Source organism: Mastomys coucha, unplaced genomic scaffold, assembly GCF_008632895.1.
Source record: "Mastomys coucha isolate ucsf_1 unplaced genomic scaffold, UCSF_Mcou_1 pScaffold5, whole genome shotgun sequence".
NCBI classification, from domain to species: domain Eukaryota; kingdom Metazoa; phylum Chordata; class Mammalia; order Rodentia; family Muridae; genus Mastomys; species Mastomys coucha.
Genome location: NW_022196911.1, coordinates 21,267,082 through 21,290,518, shown reverse-complemented (window position 1 = coordinate 21,290,518; position 23,437 = coordinate 21,267,082). Strand labels below are relative to the sequence as shown.

Below are 23,437 nucleotides of genomic sequence, written 5' to 3'. Positions count from 1 at the left end.
TTTACCATAGACTTCTACAAGGAACATATACGAAGAACTGCTTAAAAAAAAAAAAAATCAGCCACACAATGCCATACAGCTCCTGCCCTCGAGCTGAGACACTTCCCATGAAATTGTCCTTGATAGACACTGTATCTCAAAGTCCCTTGTTCCTCTTTCAGGGGCTTTTGGCCTCCTACTTGCAGAGTCCAGCACGGCCTTGGAAGGGACAGAATGACATGGTTCCTACCCCTAGGACAGGGCCAGCAGGTAAAGACCTCCACAAGTGTCTATGGCTGCTGTGGGCATGAGGTTTGTTTGTTTAATAATGTATATACTCTCATGTTCCTCCAAGGAATGTCCTGTTAATGTTAATGACTCCATGATAATCAAAGACAACCTGAGTCCAGGAGGCAAAGGTGTATGTAGCTAATGCCTCAGCAACATGGTAAATATTGGAACCTTTGGGACAGTCCTTACGGCTACAGAAAATAACTCAAGAAATTTGAGTTCGAAAATATATAATTTCTCAACTATGCAAAAATATAAGGTAGCAATATAAATTATATAAAGGGTTTCTCAGGTATAAAGGAACAGGGGCAGTTGAGCCAACTTGTCAGAAGGATACCAAGGAAAGAGATAGAGTTTTAGGCAGTGGTAATCAAAAGGCAAGATCCCACCCAGCTAAGTTTTCTCCTGTTGTTTATACTTGCAGGAGATTCCTGAGTTGGGGTCAGCCTGGGACAGAGCCAATTTAAATTTAGGTCTAGGCATGGTAGAAATGATAATCTCAGGACAAGTTCCCACCCAGCTAAATTTACAAAGACAGGCAGATCTCTGAATTCTTCTGCAGTGTTAAAAAAGGAAAAGAAAAATATATACTTGCTGTCCTTTTCCCAAGTGCCAAGGGACTAAGGTCATGGAATGCTGACTCACGCTATGGTCAAGAAAGAACCTGGAATAAATAACTGAACTGATCTGTAAATTTAAAAAATGGGCTTTTGGTCTGCATGATGAGCTAGCAGAAAGCAATGGCAGTTCCTTAGAACTTTTATTCTACCAAGAGCTAAGCTGGAGATCTCTGGGGAGCAAAAACAGCTCTTCCATGAAATTTTTTAAACAGGATTTCTGATTTTGGTCAGAAAAAGCTATGAAGAGAGAACACAGCTCTTAGAATTTTTCATACCTCTTTTAAAATTATCAGGATTTGTGACCCAAAAACTACTTAGAGAGCTGACACAGCTCTTTTAGGATGTTTTCCAGCAGCTATCCAGAAAAGGCTATCTGAAGAACAAAGGCAGCTGGAGGGGGTGGGGGTGGGGATCAAAATCAGAAAACCCAAAAATTACTCTTAAAATCCTTGTAACAGGATTTCTTGGTTGGAAGATCCAAGAATTTTTTTATAGCAGCTTTTCTAACTTTGGTCAGGAAAGTAGAGAGCTGTCTCAAGCAAAAAGCTAGCTAGCTCAGAGAGCTTTTAGAATAGCAACAAGTTGTTGTCTAGAGCACAGCAGAACACGAGAGAGAAAACCTAGAAAGCCATCTACGCAGAGCAGAGGCCGCCAGCTTGGACCCACGATTTGACTTCGTATCATTTGTTTCAGTGCGCTCAAACACTCCTTCTCTCAGAAACCCTCTCTAAGCAGAGGATGGTCCTTAGTACCTACCCTTTGGCCAGAATTGGGGTGACATTCAAGAGGACTCCAGTTACTGAACAGTTTCAGTGTCCAATAAAGATTGTTCAGTATGAAGGGCTAAGGCTCTGTCTTACTCTTCTCCCCTGCCTGGACTACATTAAGACTTCTCTGACCTGAGGTAGCCACCCCTACTCTAGCCATCTGATCTACCTCCTCCAAAGCAAATGAGGAGGATCAAGCGTTCCTGTGCTACACTGTGTATATTATTTCTCTCAATATCATTTCCGCCAGAATTTAGTAACATCATCAGATGCTCCAGGAGAAAATGTGTTCAACTAAAAAAGTTATATAGGTAGCTAAAAATTAGCACTTGCATATTAAAGGGAGAGCAGGAGCTGGAGAGAGGACTCAGTGGTTAAGAGTTGCTCTTTCAGCAGGCTAGAGTTTGGTTCCCAACTTCCAGGTTAAAAGGCTTACAAGTACATATATTCAAGCTCCATGGTTAACTGATGCTCTCTTCTGGCTTTTGGGGGTACCTGCATACACATGGCTACACAGAAATGTAATTGGAAAAAAAAAAACTGTAAAAAGCAATCATAAAACTTAAGGCAGGTAAGGTACTGGGGACAAATGTTTCTGTCTTCATACAGACTTTCTAAAAAGCTCTGGTGCAGGGGTGTCCTGAGACTCTTCACAGAGCCCTAAGCAGATCTCCTCCTGAGACCCTTCACAGAGCCCTAAGCAGATCTCCTCCTGAGACCCTTCACAGAGCCCTAAGCAGATCTACTGGTAGGCAGGTTTGGCCTGCAGAGGTACATATAGATTCACCAGCCAAAGTGACAACACAGCAAGTGGGGAGCTCTACACTCCCAGGTGTTTTCTCAGTTTATGCTGCACAAACCTGAGAACTCTGCTCTGCCAGTGCTTGAAAACCTGAACTGCATCACAGGATACTGCCCAGAGCAATCTCTGGACACTGCTGTGTCTCCTGCTGCACTCTTGTTGGATCCCAAGTCCTCACTCTGAGATAACAGGAGTGATATCTGCAGGAAGGTCTCCTCAGAGAAAGCAGAGAACAAGCCACAAGGCAGTAGTCTTTCCTCCATTTTGATTACTAAGACTACAGGACCAAGTATTTCTACACCTTTATTTCTCCATGTAGAGTAGGGAAAGGAATAAAATAAAAATGGCACAATTGACACACACAAAAGAACATGGGTGGGGTTAGGAAAGGGTGGTGGTAAGTAGATGGGGGAGGGATCCCCATTACAGCAGCAAAAGCCAGTGACCTAGGATGCTCCCATCTCTCCCAATATGGGCAGGAACAACCAGCCCTTCTTTTCAGGCTGCTGTCCTGCCCCAACTTGTACTGCCCCAGCCCCTTGGGAGGTGGACAGAGAAGTCTTCCCAGGCTACAGAGAGGAGGAACCGAACCGTGCTAGGGGAGGGGCCTGGGGTCAGACCATGCACAGGGAGTGACAGTCATTTGCCCCCACCACCTCCCTAAAGGAGGTAACCTTGTGGGGTTGGAGGGTAGACACCAGAGGCCGGCACTGCTTCTTCTTCCAGCATCAGGCAAGAGAGAGAACTGGAAAAACAAAAACAATAGGCCTTAGAACCATACCACATTCTACAACGATATTGCTGAGTGCTGCCCCATTCCCAGGAGCCCTCACCCTTCTGCCAGAGGCTCTACACTCTCAGGCTCTTACCAGTCAGAGCCTCCTGGGCAAAGTACTTGACATCCACATCCTGGTCCTGGGTCAGCTTCTCCAGGATGGGCTTGACTTCACTCTGCAAGGTGCTAGAAAGCGAGGAGAAAAGAAGACAGTGAGCTAAGCTAGTTCTGCCTTGGGGATGTGTGTGTGTTGGGGGTGTCCACAGGTACAAAGAGGGCTCCTGTGTAGGTAAGTATCAAGTCAGAAAGACACCAAATCATAAGGCAGAGTATAGAACAAGGACACACTAAGCGTACACATGGAAAATCCCTGATCCCTAGGCTTGTAATCAAACAGTTAAACAAGGAGAGCTCTTGGGCTAGAGAGGATGTGAACAAGTCTGGGAAAGTAGAGCCCACAGGTCTTGAAGCTGAGCAAACAGATTCCTTTAGTGACTGATCCACATTCACTGAGGTACTGCATACCTAGTATGAATACAAAAATATACCACTAGATTCTTGTCCAGATAATCCAAGACTAGAAGACAGGACCAATAAGTGGTAAGATGATCAAAGGCTTCTTAGTTTTAAGGGGTCTACAAGTGACAAATACTCTTTATGTAAGGAGACATGGAAGAATCTGACTATCCTGTAAGGAAGAAAGGCAGGACCTCGGAGAGAAAGGCTGTAGAGCAACGGTGAGACATACTGCATCAAATGTTGGCAGACAGCTCCTCTATCCTCCATAACCACTGTCCTCATTTCTACCACCTAGAATTGTTTTGCTTTTGTTGTTATTTGCTTGCTTGTTTTGTTACTTTTTTGGAAGCAGGTCTTACTATGTAACTTCATGTGATCTCAAGCTATGTACCCCACACTGGTCTACAACTCTTGACCCTCTTGCATCAACCATCAGCGTATGCTGGGAATACAGGCAGCTATGTACCACTGTGCCATTTTGACTTCTTCCCCTGAATATTCTTTTTCCTTCCCTCCCACTCCTTCTGATTCCTCTTCCCCACTCTCTCTCTGTGTGTGTATGTGTGTGTGTGAATACCATTTGTATGTCTCCAAAAAACAGAGCTGGGTATAGTTACCCTGAAACTAGAATTAAAAGCATGTGTGATGTTAAGTATGCACACTGTGAGGTGAGTTCAGGCCCTCTCAAGAGCAGCTAGTTAGTGCTCTTAACCACTGAACCATTATCTCGCCAGCCCCATATCAACTATTTTAAACTCATACTCTGTACCAGCATTTGGGTGATTCTCTCTTATGACTATTATATATAAGGCCACCACATTTTCAAGGGGTAGAGGGAGGAGCAATACTGAATACTCATTTGTCTAAGAGCAAGGGCTGGCTTAGGATCCTGCCAGTTAGAATGCTCAGCCTTCTAAGCCAGCATCCTAACTGTACTACAGTTCCCACTAGCATGCTGTTCAGGAGAGGGTTTCACCTGTAACCTGTGCTGTCCTAAATGAGGACAGTGGTTATGGAGGATAGAGGAGCCTACACTGCCAAGCAACTAGTCAGATGCATCTTACTGAGCATGTGAAGATATTACTTTTAAATTAACACAAAAGCACAGGTTTCTTTATTCTCATATTTTCACATATACTATTTTGACTAACTACCTTCCTCCCCCTCTCTACCCTACTTGCAACTCTCATCTTCCCATACTCCCACTTGAATGTCATATGCCATACTTTCTTCTGTCTTCTTCCCATGTATATATATCATGGGAATTCTTTATCTTCCTATACATAGGATACTAGAGGAGTTCTTTACACTGAAACATCTTCACATTGTCAGGTTAGCCTTCTGATACACAGCTTTTCATTTATTTGGAAGCTATCATATCAATCTCTTCTTTTCACATCTTAGCAGGTCTATGCCCAACCCAAGACATGAAGACATTCTTCTACATTTTCTACATGTTTTATTCATCATGTTGGTTCTAGCTCAAAAACTAAATTTGTTTAGGCAGAGGTAGAAATTCCACTTGGGTTTATGTGGGTATCCAACTGATTCAGCCATTTTTAGAAGACAGACAATCTATCTACCTATCAAACTACAATGGTGCCAGAGTGCTTTGAGTGCTATAGAAAATATTCCAGTGAGACATGAATATCCTGTCCCTGCACCCTGCTGTTTCTAAATTATGTATCAGGTAGACTTGAGCTGCAAAGCTTTGTTCTTTAGGATGTATGGGCTAGCCAAGCACTCTGCACTCCCAAGCTAGTTCCTACTAAAATTCTGCTGACATATAATGGCCTCAGATTAAACATAAGCTCAAGGAATGAAGACTACATGCTTACAAAAGCTTCCTGTGGCAGTGTTTAATAGTTTCACTAGAAATGTGAAGTATATTTCATTACATGTATTTTGTGTTACAAATTTTCAACACAAGTACAGCTTTCTCTACATAGATAAAAACACTACATAAAAATTGGCTAATTTCACTTTCTAGTAATTTCTTGCTTTTATATAGAACTATCACCCTCTTCTTTTTTCATTCTACTCTAGGGAAGTGAATTCTTATTCTAAAAATAGAGAAGATTGACTTTGTGGAGAGGAAAGAACAGGCAAGGGTCACAAAGCATAAAGAAATCAGACCCTGGGCTTCATCTTTAAATATCTAAGATGTTTAGAATAATCCCCAGACCTCACCTGTTATCAAGAATGGGTCCTATCTTCTGTAGTGACTTGGCCACATTGAAGCGGACATTGGCGACTGGGTCCCCAGCCATTCGAAGAACTGTGGGCAGCATGTGCTTGGTGGTGATATCCTGCCCACAGACCTCAGACAAAACCTGAAATCCAGTGAATGGCAGAAGTATGATTGTTCAAGGCTCACTGCTAAGTCCCCGTGTATCTTCTTCTGAATATGCTACCTGGGTCATCATCAGGACCCAGGAGCAGCATGGAAGGACCTGAGTCTAGAAGCATCACTGGGAGGAGGGGAAACCTTGTTGCAGCTCAAAAATCCCTAACAGTTTTCAACGGGGACGTTTCAGACTTTATATCTGGACTTCCATCATTCTCAGCACTTGAGAGGTCTGGATTTCTATCCCCTGAAATGCCTCCTTCATAAAGGAGTCTTGAAACGTAGCAGCGGAAATAAGCAAAATGTTTAAAGTTGTTTCTAACTCATCCTTTAGCTTCTAGCTTGGGTAGGATTTACATGTCACTAAACAGTAAGTAAAGCGCTACTAAAAATGAGCAGTAACTTATTATGACACAGAATCAGAACTGTTCTATGCCCTCTTTTATTTCATTATTTCTCACCAACTTAATCTCAACAGATGAGAAAACCAAAGGACTAACTGTTTAGGTCCTGTGATATGCGACACTAACATGTGTTCTCCTTCCCAACCAGCAAAGGTGCAGAATATGAAGCTGTTGCTCTCATATAGAGGAGTCTCCCAATTTTGGATCTCTCACTATGCAATCTTGGCCCTGTAGAGACCTGATCAAATACTGCAGATTCAAGCGCTAGCCTGCAGTCCTCAGAGACTCATCCCTAGCACCAAGTCATGTTTCTATTCCTAAGCCAAACATTTAGGTAGACAGAGGGTTTTCCTCAACCTTCATATCAGCAGCACTCCCATTCCCTGAGATCTATCTACAGGCAGTTAGGGTGCTCACATTGATGCAGAAGAGTGTAGTCATCCGGTGCAGGTAGTTAGGGTCTCCAGACATGGCTAAGACCTTGGGGATGATAGTGGCATGGGCCCACTCCTTTCCGAACTTCTCCACTAGTTTCTTAAGGTTGCTGGTGGCAGCCTCACGGATAGCATAGACTGCAATGGGGACAGAGCAAGGGAGGTGATTTAAGATGAAGGACTGACCAGGAGGGCGTAATAGCTATACACGTATCAACAAATTCAGCAAAACCAGAAAATAGTACATGCTATGTTTACCTAGCTTGTACTATTTCTCATACAGCACCTTCTGGTCACCTATAGAGGCAGGCACCATTTGCCTCATTATTCAGAAGGAATAATCACTGAGGTTCTGCTCATGTAAATTACACTTCAAGCTATTTAATGCATACTAATTAAAACTGCCTGGTAGAGAAACACAGTAACTTTAAATTTTTAACCCCACAATAAAAAATAAGCAATATGTTTCACAAGGGCTGAGAGGCCATGGTAAGAAGTCTTCATATTTTGGAATGAGTATAAACCTAGAAGATGGGAAGACACTTGGTATGTTTCAGCAGACTAAGTAAAGGACTCAAACTCAGGTCTTCTGCATCCACCCAACCTCAACCCCAATCTACACTCCTCTTTGGTTTCTTAACAGCAATATGTAAGCACTGACAGCAGGAGAATGTTCTAGATTATGTGTCTGTCTTTGGGGCTAACCTATCCTGCTGTGCTGCTGGGGGAACTTACCATGATCCACTAGCCAGGCCATACACAAAGAGTTAAGTTTCTCATCAAAAAATTCCACACCCTGCAGGGAAAAATGGTTGGTAAGGGCTTGAAGGGGTGAGAGGAAGGATGGAAGGGAGGGCCTGGTCCCAGAGAAGCCTGCAATTTTCCACCCCACCTGCTAAGTGTTCTTGCTCTGACTAAACCCCACTCATCTGCTAAGAACCTAATTTCAGAGTAGAGTCCTCCCTCCATGGGCAGCTGACACTGCCTACAAGGGGTATCTTCAAGTCCCTTGTTACAGTAACACAGCCCTGGTACTGGAGATATGACTGGACCCTACACTCTCATCACTTCAGGGCCAGCAAAACCTGGATCCTCACTCACGAGCTGTCCAGCCAGCAAGGGCATGTATTCAATGATGGCCAGCCGCACTCTCCACTTGGCATCTTCAGCTAGTTCCACGATGGCAGGAAGCAGGGACTGAGAGAGCTGCCGGATGCCAATCACCTCGTTCACACAATCCAGGTTGGAGATGATATTCAGCCGCACTTCAGGACACTGGGAAAGACAATAGCAAGAGCTCATTTCTGGGTATTGTCTTGTAACACAAAATATCCACCTAGTCTCAAGAGTAGCTGAGGTTCTACAAAGTGAAATGGGAACCACTTGATAAACTGAAAGAAGTATCTAGTGTGTGGAACACAAAGGAGTGAATATGTTCGGCTTATTCTCTATCATCCTCATTCCTTCGCACTGACATGGTACTGCTGACCTTCAGACATATCTGACAATCTCTGAGGTGCCTGTCTACAGATATTGTGGTGCACGTCTTCAAATATTGTGAACTCCAATTTACAATCTGAATGTACCCATTCACACTCATTTCTCTGTGGGAACACACGTGTGGAACAGCCCCACATTGGCCATGAAAAGCAACATCTCTGGAAAAATCAAAATGCAGATCCAAGAGCCTTTCTTTTTTGTTGTGGTGCTAGAGACTAAATTCAGAGCTGTGAATGTTAATACCTTTCAAATGACTTCATACACCTTGTCTAACAAATGACTTCTTGAATAGGAACAGCCTATGAGGCATCTTTGACCCAGCCTGGGGAAGGAGACAAATCTGCATTCACCATCATAGAATCAGCCACAGTACAATCTATCAAAGTGCTCCATTAAAGAATGCCAGTGGATGGCATCACACTAGCCTGGCTTCCCAGGACATCTGGCCATCTCTCTTATGTCTCCTTAACCCTGGCTATATTTTCCTAGTGGAAAGGTCTCTGCAGCTACAGCACTTGCCTACAGATTCAAGTCTAATTCCTAAACTGTTCCAACACTGCACAGGCAGGTATGCTGACCAGACCGGCTATGGCCAACAGAGCACGTACAAGAAACAAGCTAGAGCTATGTCAATGGCACTTTCGGTAGACCAGGAGACAAATTACAGCTGTGGCTTCAGACCAAGAAAGCCAGGCCAGCAAGCATAATCCCACACAACAGAACCAGCTGGAATGATGTGAGAGGAATCATCATTACTTATTGATGTCACTGTATTCTAGTCTCTATGGCACATGAAGCTTTAAACCACGGCCCACCTCTCCAAGGACCTAGTTTCTGAGTGGAATTGTGGGACAATTTATCCATCTCTTCCTCTCTACTGGCACATTCTGTACGACCCTGAAGATCACCATTGTCTTGCTCTTTGTTCATGTCCTCAACACTCAGGGAATGGATGAGTGTAAAATTAAGGGCACGTGAAGCAATGTCTGACAAGAATGAGTGAATAAGCAGACACTTATGCCTGTCATTTACTTAGAAAAGCAGGGAATGTGGAGTATGGAGCCAAAATTTTAAGATACTTTTGGATAAATTGATTGACTTTGAAAACCTTCCTGCCACTCTTACCTCATCCTTCAGCTGAGCCAAGAACAGGGGCAAGAGGTGTTCGATGGTGTTGTCTTTGCCCAGAATGGGAGAGAGGCCCATGATGACTGAAGCCAGTGCTGACTTGACATGTTGGTTGGCATCTGACACGAGCTCCTTCAGAACAGAAGGAAGAAGGTAGCCAAGGTCAGAAAACCCCCTTTAATGGCAACTGACCACATAGACCACAGTCCTCTGCTTTGAACATAGGCAAGGCATCTCAGGGCTGCACTGCATTGTAAGGGATTGTAAGGTCCTATCCTGGGGCCACTGCCCTATTCCCCAAAACTCTGAGGATAAGGGACTCTGGTCTCTGAGCAGTAAACACATCCCTTACATCTTAGGGTCAGCTGCAACCTTTAGATTTTGTTTACAGCCTAATCCATGACTGTTAAACAGTTACTGTATCCCAAAAGACTGCAAACCTACCCTGGATCTGATTGTATCTAAAACCAAATCTCCAGCAGTCTCAAATTCTACAACCAAATACTCTTATTACCTTGATGCAGGGCAAGATCTGGGTCATGATCACATTCTCCCGGCAGTCAGCTGAGAGATTTTCACAGAATTCTGTGGACAGAGACAGGAAGGTGTTGGTGAGACTTGATGCTCTGGGCCCATTTTTGCCTCTTAGCAATCCACCCATCTAGTTGTGTTCTGGTTGCCAGCACCAACCTTTGACCTTGTGGGAGGCTGCGGCCCTCACCTCGGCCTCACAGTCCTTCATCAGGTTCTGGAAAGCAGGCACCAGATCTGTCTTGGTGATCTCAGGCCCCACTGCTTTCTGGAGCTGTACAATAGAGAAGAGAAGCAGAATGAAGAGTCTGGCAGCCACTCAGGGCTAAAGAGGCAAAAATGGAGGTGGAAGCACAGGAATGAGGTTAGGACGAAGCACAAGAGTCATAGTTCCAGCACGACGACACGACCAGCCAGTGAAGTTGTCACTTCTCTGATGACTTCTTCATAAACAGAAGGAAGGTTACAGGACATCCTGCACAGTATGTTTGCCATTTATTGTTTAGGTTATTTGAGGTTGCACTGCCCATTACCTAAACACAGTAAGTGGTTCCTGCTTTCATCTATCATGAAAATATGCAAACACACCTGTATTTTATTAAATTGGCTACAAGATGTTGGTATCATTTTTGCAATTAAAATGATTAAAATGATTAAAAACAGTGAAGAAGAAAACACATGCCAGTAACAAGGAGAAAGGGAAAGGATATAGATGAGTCTGCTTCAACTTGGTTGTTGGAAGAACCGTTGGAAGCAGGATTACTCTCTACTACTAAAAGAATAAAGTAAACACCTTGTAGGGCCTTGGATTGTGTTTATGAACACTGTCTGCTGTGTGCTGTGGACAGACTATTATTTCCATATCCCATGAGCCTTGTCTTCCAAGGCACAGTGTAAGCCTGCTTCTCCTACACGACCAGATCTCAAACTTCACTACACCCAGGAATACATTACTTAGGGCTGAGTCTTCCATGAGAGGTCTTGTCCATCATTTCTGCTCCTTTGCTTACTGAATCTCAGCATCCAGCCATGAATGCTGCTGCCTCCTCAGTCTTTTATCTCCTACATCCTCTGCACAGGCTTATCGTTTTGCCCCAAGCACCACATCCGCCTCTCAATGCCATCAAGCAAGCAGAACACAGAAAACATTCCATTAGAACTAACTTTTTAAAAAAATCATTATAAGTATGTGAGTATACTGTCACTCTCTCCAGACACACCAGACGAGGGCACTGGATCACATTACACATGGTTGTGAGTAAACATGTGGTTGCTGGGAATTAAACCCAAGACCTCTAGAATATCAGTCAGTGCTCTTAACCACTGAGCCATGTCTCCAGCTCCCATCAGCACTTTCTATTGAGGCTGACTTTTAGCTTGCTCCTTGAAGGCCAGGAATGTGTGCAGTTAAATGACTCCAGAACCTCGACCAAAGATAACGCTAATAACTACAGACTTGGGAATAGAGCACCAACAGCAGAGCACTTGCCAACATGGGTAAAGAACTGGGTTCAACTCTCGGTAATAGCAAGCGTTGGGGGTACACGCTGACTAAGAAAATTTGGATCTCAGCACAAACAGCATGTGTCCTTGCTCTAACTAGTTTGTGGGGGATATGTCTTTCTTAGGAAAGTTGTAAGTTTAGGAAACATGATTTCATAGAGTTGAAACTTGGCTTTAGAATCCCTCTCATCACAGCACTGATTGGAATCACCCACCCAGGACTGGCTCTGGGAGATCATTGGGTTACTCTTTAAGACTCAGGACTGTGCTATCCTTAAAAAACAGCACGTCAGCTCCTGTATGTTGTTCCCTCCTCCTCACAGATAGCCTCAGTGTCTACACCTGTGGAACTATGCCAACTTACCTCTGTGAACTTGTCAGCCACCATGTAGCGAACACGCCAAGACTTATCCTCAGCAGCCTGTCGCAAGGTGGGCATCACTAAGGCCTCCAGGTCTTCCTGGGGCAGAAGCTGGGCAATATTCACACATGCCTCCACTGCCAGCAGCCGCACCGAGTCCTAGGAAAACAGTGGAGGGGTAGGGAATCAGAGGCGCACGGAGCCTTAAGGGCGCACTCCTTCCTGAGCTTACTTGCATTGTGAAAGCTGATGACTGACTTACCTGCTCGTCAGAGGCCAGGTTAGAGAACATGGGAATGATCTCACTCTTGACATTGTCCAGCTCCAATACCTTGGCAAATTCCCCCAGCTTGGAGGCAGCGGCCCGCCGCACCATGGGTGTGTCATCTGAGCACAGGTTCCGGAAGTACCTGGGATTGGATAGAGGTCCAGACTTAGAATCCTGGAAAGCCCTAACAGCTAATGTCACAGCACAGAGCACTGCTGGGTCTGCAGTAAATTCTGGTGCTGACAATGGTAACTTCGTACAACTCATACTTCTTTGTCTTCTCAGTTCTATAAAAGGACCAACAGCAATAACAAGACCCCACACAGCTGACTTGAGGTCTCAGTCAAACAGTACAACACAGTACCAACAACCATTTAAAATTTGCCTTCCATTGCAAATGCCTCATTAAGAGATACACGGGAGACTAATGGAGATATGCAGCATGTGCATATATATGGCTATAACCCAGCAGTATGAAGTGACAATGCAGAAACTTCTGCTTAATAGGTCTGAGCAACAAGGCAGTCGACAAAAGAGGGGAACTAAACATGGGGCAGGATGGAAATAAATATCTGTTGTGTTGTATTCTGCTCCAAGCCCACCATGTGTAACTAATGGCAGGAATAAATTTCTATGAAGGCAGACCTGGCAAATTCACCCCTGAGATATGGTGTGCAGTGATCAGGTGAAGGATAAGCCTCTCTGAGGAGAGCTGAGGACGGAGTAGGGAGATGTCAAGGACCTTAGACACTAAGTCCTGGGAATGCCTAAAGGGGCTGAGGCTTACAGGAAGGTTGGGTAAGGTGACGGGAGTGAGAACTTACTGTCGAAGTTCTGCCTTCACAGCACTGGATACTCGGGGGTAGCAAACTGAGAAGAGACCACAGGCCGAGGTGCGGGAGGTGAACCAGTCTCCACCCGCCAGCCGCTTCACCAGAGGCACAAAGTGAGCCTCTAGATCGGAAGGTGAGTGCTCATGAGAGATAGCCCGCAAGGATTCTACCGCCTTGTCTCGCACTACTGTCTCTTCCACTGTGGCCAGTGACTCAAGGGGTGGCTGTGATAAGAACAAGGTTAGAAACCAGTGTTTTTCTTACTGTTTCAGCTGTGGAACCCTACCTCATGGCCTGACTGGAGACTCCTATGATCTCCCTACCCTCATTCTTGTGATAACAAGCTTCCTTTAGGGATCTCTCAGGAGGTCCATGCGTGTGTAGCTCTCAATGTATAATAAACAGTGATAATAGGATTTCAACACCCATGAACTATGTTTTAGGCAAGACTACTGTATTGCTCACCTTTTTATCACTCCTTCTATATGAACATTCTAAAACAGTCTTAATACTGTCCTTATTAATCAGAGAGCAAACATTGTAAGTACACAGGCTATACAATTTGCCTAAGCTGCTAACAGCCATGATCACTTGGCTCTCCTTCCCTAACAGCAGGTCCTGTCAGGATCACATTCTGGCTGGGTTACCAGCTGTCATTCGACAGAGAGTATATTAATGGTAGGGTATGGTATGGTATAGTAGGTCCTGCTGCAATCAAGCAGACAATCTTGACAATTCATCTCTGTCATTTACTAGTTAGGAATCCCTGATGTAATGGTTTAACTTCTTGATATTCTACGTGGTTCATCCATCAAGTGAACCTTTCAACCCAAAATGGTAGATGACATACTTTACCCAACCACGACAACCACCAACACCTAACTGTGAATACTTATTATAGGCCAAGTACATTTGAGGTCATCTCAGTCAGTTATCAGAGGGGATTTCAGTGGCCTCCAATTTACACAGGCAGACAGAGAGGTCTTTACTCTCCAAAGTCATACCAGTAAATAAGAGAACCTTGCATGACTCAAACTTACAACCCTATAGGTGGACTGCTACTGAATCCTAATGTGGTTAAGTATGCAGAATGGAAGACAACTATAGATTAAATGACACTACTGACTTGAGTTAAAGTTATATCCAAAGGTGATTCCTTCTGAGGTCATATCTAGCCTTGCTAATTCATTCCCCTATTTCTTGGTATCCATAGGCAAACCACCATTGTAACCCCAACTTGGAGGAGAAAACTAAAAGACTTCACAGCTTTCACTCACCAGCAGACAGTGCACATACTCAGGCCCTCCCACCAAAGTGGTGAAGGTTCCCAGCTGTTCAGCCAAGGCCAAGAGGACCTCGTCTTCATCATAAATGGTGTCTGTAGAACAAAGACCAAGTCCATTAAAAACTCAAGTCAAAACAGTAGGCCAAGCTTCCAACAAGCAAACCACTCAGGTTCCTCACTGTCAACACCGCTCCTTCCCAACCTGCCATTCCTCATCATCATCTACCTGGTGAGCAGAGTAAGTACAAGCCCCACATCTGCCTCTTTTGCCCCATGCTAGGTGTGGGACGGTAGCTGAGTAGCACAACTACTCTAACCCCAATTTTGGCTTCTCATCGGGGACAAAAAAAGAACACATGCGTGCAGCACAGGATGTTCAGTGGAGCTTTAAACATGCAGGAACTCACTTTCAGGAACTATGTCTTCAGCCAGGAAACTGTTTTCTACACTTTTCAGCTTGGTTGAGCTACTGCTTCTTACAGATTACAAAAAGCCCCTAGATTAGGTCAGATCCTTTTCCTGAACTCACTCTCTCTCCCTCCTACCACATTTACCATGTACCCCTATCAGGAGTGTTAATTACCTAGGCCAAAGACTAGATTTGGTGTGTTCCAGCTCCTGCCAGAACTAGAATGGCATGTGAATGAAGTGACAGGGACACTAAGCCTACTGCCCAAACTCCTGCCGCTCCCTTCCTCTCTCCCTCCCTCCATCCTTCTCTCTCTCTCACCCTGCCTCTGCTGAGGGAAATGCTGACCTCTGGTGAAATGTACCCTAATTTGCTGTTCATCAGCATTTTAGTATTCTCTACCTTGGACGTGCCATGATGTAGCTAAGCAGAGCAGCCTCAGGAGAAACCTAGACCAAGGCTACTGATACCTCAACCTCACACTTCCAGATTCAAGAACAGCAAAAACACAGCTGTTGAACACGACAGTCTGGGATCTTTGTCCCTAGAAAACTAAGTTTGTTGATTTTTTTCCCCCAAGAATCTAGATGAGGGGCTGGAGGGATAGTTCAGAGGTTAAAAACACTGACTGTTCCAGAGGTCCTGAGTTTAATTACCAAAACCCACATATTGGCTCACAGCCATCCCCTACTGGAATCCAAAGCCCTCTTCTGAAGAGAGTGACGGGGTGCACACATACATAAAGTAAATTTAAAACTTAGCTGAATATTCTACAGATATGAGCTCAGAGGCCTTCGGTTTGTGCTTGTTACCAACTACACTTGCTACAAACTACCAATGTTCTAGAAATGTGTCTGCCACTTCATGTTCTAAACAGTGTCTGAGCTCAGAGCAGAAGAAATCTGACATTACTTAGAATCTAAGAGCTCAAAAATAAGGATCTTGCTGGACAGTGGTGGTGCATGCCTTTAATCCCAGCACTTGGGAAGCAGAGGCAGGTGGATTTCTAAGTTCAAGGCCAGCCTGGTCTACAGAGTGAGTTCCAGGACAGCCAGGGCTACACAGAGAAACCCTGTCTGGCGTCTCACACTAACATTTCTAACATTAAAATCAAAGGAAAACAGCAAGACAGACCTAAATCCTGGCCTTCTGATTATAGGGGCTTTCCGACTGGCTTGCAACATCTGTGCCTCCCCTCACACATGCTGTCTATATCCACATTGTTGCTGCATCTGACTCCCTCTGTATTTCAGCACCATATCCACCTACAGGATTAAACCTCAGAGGCTCCATATGGTACAGAATGCCAGTAAAGGGCAACCTTAGGTGGCTTTCCTAGTGTCCCTATTCCTGATACCTTTTCACCCCACTTCCATTCACTACTTCTTTACATTGGATATTCTCAATTGCACAGCTCAATCCCCTCAGAATCACCCACAGCAGTACTATACATACACACATGATAAAACAGCCTTTCAACTAATGAGCTGAGCTCAAGCGATGGAGGGCATCCCAGGATCCCAGCAGGATAAGGCTATAGCAGTTCATTTCAAACCTGGGGCTAAGTGCCTTTTCCCCTATACCAATTTTCCATGTAACTACTCTTCACAACATACTGCTACCCCAACAGTTGTCTCTATATCAGAATCCTAAATCTTTAGGGTATCTCTTATAGTTCATCAAAGGAAGATACTTGGTTTGGTACCACATGCTAATGTCAGATGTAGATACCTACTCTTGAGGCTGTGTGTAGTCAGACCTGTAAAGTTGTCATTAGCTGTAGCATGTGACAAAGCACTGAATCTCCACAGGTCTCAGCTACCCATGTGTCAAACAGGCCTTGGCCTATCACTTCTTCCAGGTCATCTACAGGAGATGATCAAATACAAATCACTTCTGTCCATAATAGCACTTAGAATCTTTAGTTCCAACTCTAAGTAGACATGAGTATAGTAGGAGTAACATGAGAATAATGACAGTGGAAATTTAGTAAGGTGGCTCACATCACGGCAGCCACTGTACTAAGTACTTGATGTGCACCTTCATACAATGGACTTGGTAAGAGCTAATTGCGCCCCTTACCTCATGCCTTGCCCTGTCACTGGACCTTCACAGGAGCCTTAGTCTTCATTTAAGTTACAGAATCATGCTTGTCTTACCCATGAACTCTCTGAAACAGGTGGATGTGAAATATCTTGCCCAAAGTCATACCACAGGAAGTCAGGAAAGCAGAGATGTGAAATCAGACCCAATATCTGCACAAATAACTAAACCTGCTGACTATGGAACCTGAATATAAAATCTCCCTTAGTCATATCCAAACAGAAAAATCTGATGGAAATTAGTCACTCCATCTTTCTATGCCTCAGCTTCCTCATGTTCAGATTAGCAACTGTAGCATTCGCTGCTTTAAGGTGCTGCTGTGTGACTGAGATGAAAGGCCCTGAAGACGGACATTTAAGAGTATAGGCACCATTCTAATATACATGCTAACTCAGTAGCACAAAACAGGACACCAGTGGACAGTTGGCATGTGATAACTATGTAATAAAAGTTAATGATTATTGCTCTTTAATGCCCAAATCAACAACAAAAATTGGAGAAGATTATCTTCATTCTAAAGATGAAAAAAATAATCTACTAAACTTATCTAAGGTCAACACTAACAATTGAAATTGTGATTCAAGCTAGGTCCTATTGCTTTGTATTTAGAAGAATAAAGTTAGGCTCCTATAGAGTATTATTCCATGTCACAGTGGCATAGGGAAGACATAATGTATTAATCTACAGTAAAGAATCTTGATCACTTAGCAAGAAACACCCAACTGTCCTCACTGCATCTGGGTCCCAGGAATGCTTACCTGTAAGGAAGGGCAGGAGCTCACTTCTGGTCCGTTCAACCCCAAGGGCCAAGGCAATGGTGGAGAGCTTCTTGATACTATTGAGACGAAGCTAAAGAAGGACAGACAGAGGGAGGGAGAAAATTAGGGACTGTGTAACCAGATGGAGTTCCACCACTCTGAAGCCATAAGGACAATCCCTGAGAAATGCATAAAGATGCTCAGGGAACAACAGTAGATAGAAAAATTCAACTAAGCAATTCTGTGTTCCTAAAAGAAAAATTTAACATTAGCAATGTTAGCAATGGAAAACAGAACTTCCCCTGGGTTTTTTCCAAATTTAGACTAAAACAGAACTCTATTCCCTAACCCTTCCTCTTTGCTCCATCGCCCCACTACTGCAGAGAACCCTTGAGAGGTGAACCTTAAAGCAGAGAATACTACAGTTGCTGATCTCTCTCCAGGAGAGAGCAGAAGGATCATAAGTTCAAGGTCATTCTTGACTCCATATCAAGTTTCAGACCAGCCTTAGCTACAAGAGAACTTGTCTCACGAAACAAACCAACAACCCAGGACAGGTGACTTACAGTGGCAACAAAAACTAACAATCTAACATTACCTTAAGAACAAAACAGTTGTGCATAGTGATGTATTGCAACCTGAGCACTCAGAAGACTGGGACAGAAAGATTGTTGAGTTTGAGACCAGCCTGAATTACATAGCAAGATCACATCAAACCACAGCTTACTGCTGCTCCTGTAAGCAACACTAACTAAGGTGACTGTAAGTAGAAGGAAGACTGTGAGAAGGTGATCAGTAGGAATCACCAGGAACAGAGAGGATCATGACCAAAAATGCATCACATAGATGCAGGAACATTTCATGATGAAACCCCTGTTATGTATAATTAATATATGCCAATAGAAACAAAAGCAAGACTAATATTAACAATTCTAATCCCCCCAGTTCAGTGAGCTGATCTACAATATAAAGGTATACACACACACACACACACACACACACACACACACACACACACGCACGCTCAGTTTCCATGTAAGCATGTGTTTTTGCTTATGTTTCTGGCTTGCAGCTTCCTCCTCACATAGACCTTAACAGCCAGAATGTCTCTTGCCCAAAGCCAATCATAGAAAGCGCCATCTTCCCCATACCTTACTGTCCTATAGTAGCCATAAATGATGTATCCTGATTGTAAACTATAAATACCATTTCAGAATAGCTTCTGTCACATACCCTAGAAGAATAATGCTGCAGTGGCCAAAAAGAACCTTTCTATGTTTCTCTTATCCTGGCAATCACCAAATAGGGCATGTGGGAACCTTGATTTACTGCCAGCTGGTAAAGAAGCAAAAGACCCAGGGACTTAAGCTTCTGGAATCTGAAGGGTGGGAGACATTCTTAGGGATGAGACCTCAACTGTGAGATCTCACATTCTCCATGTTACGGAACACTGGCTGGTGGGGGCTGCTGCAGAATCAAATGTTTGTTTTCTAGTAGGGAAACCATGCACATTTTAGGGATCATGGAGGTCTCTCAATTGTGGTATGAGAGCAGAGGAAAAAACAAGCAGTCTATTTTTTCAACCATTGCATGTATGGAACACACACCAGCCCTAAAACCTTGTCCTTGTGAATGTGAAAGAGGATATTTGCTAGTAGTGAGGGTGAGGATGAAATCATCCTCAATTCACAGCTGGTCCTAGACCCTATGAATATCCTTATCAGTAACAGAAATGGAGAAGACATATTTACAGAAGGCACCGTCATGTGAAAATGGAGGAAGAGCTTGGGGTGGCATATGCACAAGGCAAAGAACATAAAGAACTGCCAACAGCTCCCTGAACTTAAGAGTGATATACGGGGCAGATCTTCCTGGGAACCCCAAATAACCCAAGCATGCTGACACCTTGATTTCAAATTTTTGTTGTTTAGGACATTGAGAGTATGCATTTGCTGTTTTAACCCACCCTGTTGGTGATTTAATACCGCAGCCAACCGTCTGGCTAACACACACAACTGGTCTGTCTTTAAGTATTTACATGCCAAGTTCTCACTTAATTGTTTCTACCCTATCAATGTATGTGTGACCATGCCTCTCATTACACAAAACTGAGGCTCAGAAAAGATACAAAGCTAGAATAGCACTGACAGATGACTGTGATAACATCCCTGTCTTTCTTTCTTTCTTTCCACAGGGTGCTTTTCTTCTATCTAGCTCCAGAACTGTGTCAAGAATATAATGAGATCATTTTGTGAAGAAGACAATGCCTGAAAGATTACAAACTCAATTCCCACAGGGAAACCCTTTTAGTGGAAGGAAAAGGAGAACACAGAAGACTGAGGGAGAGGTAGGAAGAGGAATGGACTCTATCAGCTCTCTTTTCAGGCCCCAGACAACTAGAAATATGCCTACAATCTTGGAAAAGTATGGCTCTCACACCAGGGTACTTATGGGGTCTCTGGGCTCACAGACAATGCTGAGAATCTGATAAAATGCTACGATGAAAACTGTACCTGGCCACAGCTGCACAAGCCTGCATCCCCAGCACTTGGGAGGCTACGACAGGGGCATTATGTGTTCCAGGTCAGCTGGGGCTACAAAACAATACATTAACTCAAAACAAAAATGTATATAGCAGTTTTCATTCCAAGTTACCATGTCTTTTGGAGCAGTGGAAGGACCAAGAGGAACCAAATCTCACTTTGGTAGTAAAAAGATCTCAAGATGAAGTACTATAAATGCTCCTCCTACTCCCACCAAAACTTATTTTCACTCAAACTATAAAATATGCAGAAATCTATACTAAGAATCCCTAGATACTGGCATTTGCCTGCAGGTGCTCAGTACACTGTAGAGTTTCCAGAGAAAACTGTTCTTTAAATTGCTGGTAAATGTTCCCGGCCTCACAGGCCAGTCTCTGAATTACTCAACTTGAGCTCCCAGCACAACAGCTGCAATGGGAAGGAACCATTATGTAAACAAACAAACATGGCTTTTATTCCAGCAAAGCTTTACTTAAGAAAGCTACTGGCATGGCACGCACTCCAGCTAAACTTTACTTGCAAAAGCTTACTGTGGACAGACCCCTGTATGCTCATGTAGTTTATTCGTACTCTGCTCTGAGGTTTTCTAGAAAAACCATATTAACAGGTGAGGACGCTGATGCAAAACAAGCACTTGATGGAAAGCAATGGGTTCCCAAGCAGAAACTAAGCAGTCTGACTATCCACACGGTCATTGTGAAAACGTGTCTAGGAGTTGGGGTCCTGAAACACCAGGTTTCCTGTCCATACAAACGGACACACAAGGCACAGTTCTTTCACTCTAGTTTTGATTTTGTCAACAGTGTGCATTGTTTTCTTCAGGAAGATGGCACTGTGAATTTTGGAGTAAAGTGGTAGAAAGCTGTGTAGCCCTGTTGCCTAATTCAAGGCTATGCTGTCATGAGGTCATTTTCACCAAGCAAGACCTCTGATCTCCAGAAACATATAATAAAACTTTATGTTGTTTTATATTAAATTTATGGTGACTTGTTACAGGATCCTGACAAAATTGGCACACTGACCTAAGCTAAACAAGTTCTCTATTGTCTCTGGGTGAACATTTCATCCAACAGTATCCCTCAACCTCAGCACTAAAATCTGTTTCCTACGAAGGATGTCCTATATACTGCAATCATATTTAACAGCATTCATGACTTCATCCGACTAAAAGTAGCAACAATCTCCCAGCTGTGACAACCAAACCATCCCTAGACATTACTAAACATCCTTGGAGGCAAAAAACTAGAACTACAGCCATTGCATATACATACACCCTCTTCTGGAATCATCTCCAACTTTTTAAACTTTACATCCTGGATGGAGCCTCCCTCCACTAGCCTAATTCCTCACCCAACTGTCTAGATGTTACACACTCTGTCCAGAATCTAATGGCTCCTTCAACAAGGAGGTACTGTTTCAAATTTCAACAAGACTTTCCCATGCTTACTTTAATATTGTACCTTCCATTTCTTATTTTCTCCTTAATATTTTCCATAGTCAACATAATACCTATTTATCAGTGACCACTCACTAAAAGGTTAATTGCGTTAAGGCAAGTTTCGTTCTTTTGCTCCAAGCTGTCCACAACTATCTAATGACCAGTCTGAAGAAAGGCCCAACAAACACTTGCCGATTCACTATTTCAACATTTACAGTTCAAATCATTTCTTACATGAGGGAATATGCAGATTTAGTTCTGTTTACCTCTTTCACACCTAGCCTTGTACAGCAACCAGAATGTTTCTTGTTGATACAGTGTCACTATGTAGACAAGGCTAGCCTTGACATTGCCTTTGCCTCCTGAGTGCTGGGATTGCAACCATGCACCACTATACCAAGCTCTGGTCTCCTTTATGACCCCAACAACACTCCTCATGCTTTGCATGTGTTTACTGAACACATGCAAATAAATTCATACAGTATGTCCCAAACCAGATTACTATTCCCATTTAACAGAAGAGAAACAGACTACCTGAGTCAATTAGCAAGAAGTTCAAGACCCGGGAGTACAATCCAGCCTTGTCGACAATGGAACCAGAGTCAGACATAAATAAGACTTAGAGGATAGGCCCAGGCTTAGGAAGTTGAGTGTAGCATGAACAATTGTATATAAAAGGAAAAGTAGTTGGCTGTACAACAGTGCCACAATAGCCACACCCCCCAAATAATAGCTAACATTTACCGAGCCTTCACAAATAGCCAATTTTATTTTACTACTTTTCCTCAGCCACCGAGGGAAACCAGAGCTATTATTAGCCGCTATTTGTAGAAAACAGAAGCCAGGGGCGATGAAATAATGTGCACACAAGGTCATCCTCAGGTGAAAGGATGCGGCCTTGAGGTCTGACCTCTTTTTCAAACCCACAACAGTCCGACGACTCAGCGGCCCTGGCTCATTCTTCTCCCAGGAACCAGAATTATCAACTCGTTTAGCAACTTGGGGTAAGGTTGGAAAACAGGTGGGTCTGTGCACGTGACCCATCCCAGATAAGGCTAGTTAAATCTCTGGAGAGGATACTTTCACGGCCTCCTTCCTCCTCCTTCAGGAGAGCTACCCCAAAATGCAAGGCGGAGTCGGAGAAGTATGAATAGAAATCCGGGTATCAGTCCCCACTCGTTCTCGTTAAAACAAACAAACAAAACAACTAAAAGCAATGGGAACTCTACCCCGGTCTCCAGGCCCCCGGAGGGGTTCTCCTACTCCGAGGGTCACGCGCCCCCGCCGATTCCCTACAGTGAGCCATTCTGAGTCGGCCGCCAATCATCGACTGGCAGGCGGCAGCAAGACCGCCACCCTATCTCGGGCCGCCCAGGCCCAGATCTGGGACGGCCGCGCGCACTCAGGTGGGACCCTCGAGGCTTGCCCTCCGCTTGGCCGGGCATCCAATGAAGGCTGCCATCTCATCGAACCTTGCCATCAAGAAAGATGAGACCTGAATTCTGATTGGCCGCCGCTGCTTTCCGCCACTCCCGGAGAACCTGGAGCCATCGTTCCCACATTCCGCGAATATCCCCGTCCCCGATCTCCCCCACACACTCTAACGGAAGGATCCCCGCACCTGAACGTCCTCATTGCGGAGTTCATCTATGAGCACCGCAATAGGATAGAGCGAATCGTCACCGTCGGCAGCTGCCATCTTGGCTCCTTGGCGTTTCTATCTGGCAGCGGCGAGCTCCGGGCGGAATCAGGGCTCCGGCGGGGCGGTGCCGGGGAAAGGACGCAAAGCGGACGTGGGGGCGCCCGAGCCGCGCTACAGGGGCTGTCCCGCCGCCATTA

General features: G+C 44.2%; 1 protein-coding gene across 1 annotated transcript; it reads right to left on the bottom strand.

Annotated features, from left to right (window-relative positions):
* Positions 1-2,744: 2,744 nt before the first annotated feature.
* On the bottom strand, positions 2,745-23,437 carry Ppp2r1a (protein phosphatase 2 scaffold subunit Aalpha). The gene is made up of 15 exons (XM_031355165.1): positions 23,220-23,437; positions 17,618-17,708; positions 14,340-14,440; positions 13,054-13,286; positions 12,224-12,371; positions 11,965-12,120; positions 10,257-10,371; positions 10,081-10,151; positions 9,564-9,698; positions 8,040-8,213; positions 7,674-7,734; positions 6,922-7,076; positions 5,944-6,086; positions 3,329-3,420; positions 2,745-3,204 (listed from the first exon to the last, which is right to left on the bottom strand). Exons 1-15 carry the CDS (start codon positions 23,295-23,297, stop codon positions 3,188-3,190), a joined length of 1,770 nt encoding a protein of 589 aa, XP_031211025.1. The 5' UTR covers positions 23,298-23,437; the 3' UTR covers positions 2,745-3,187.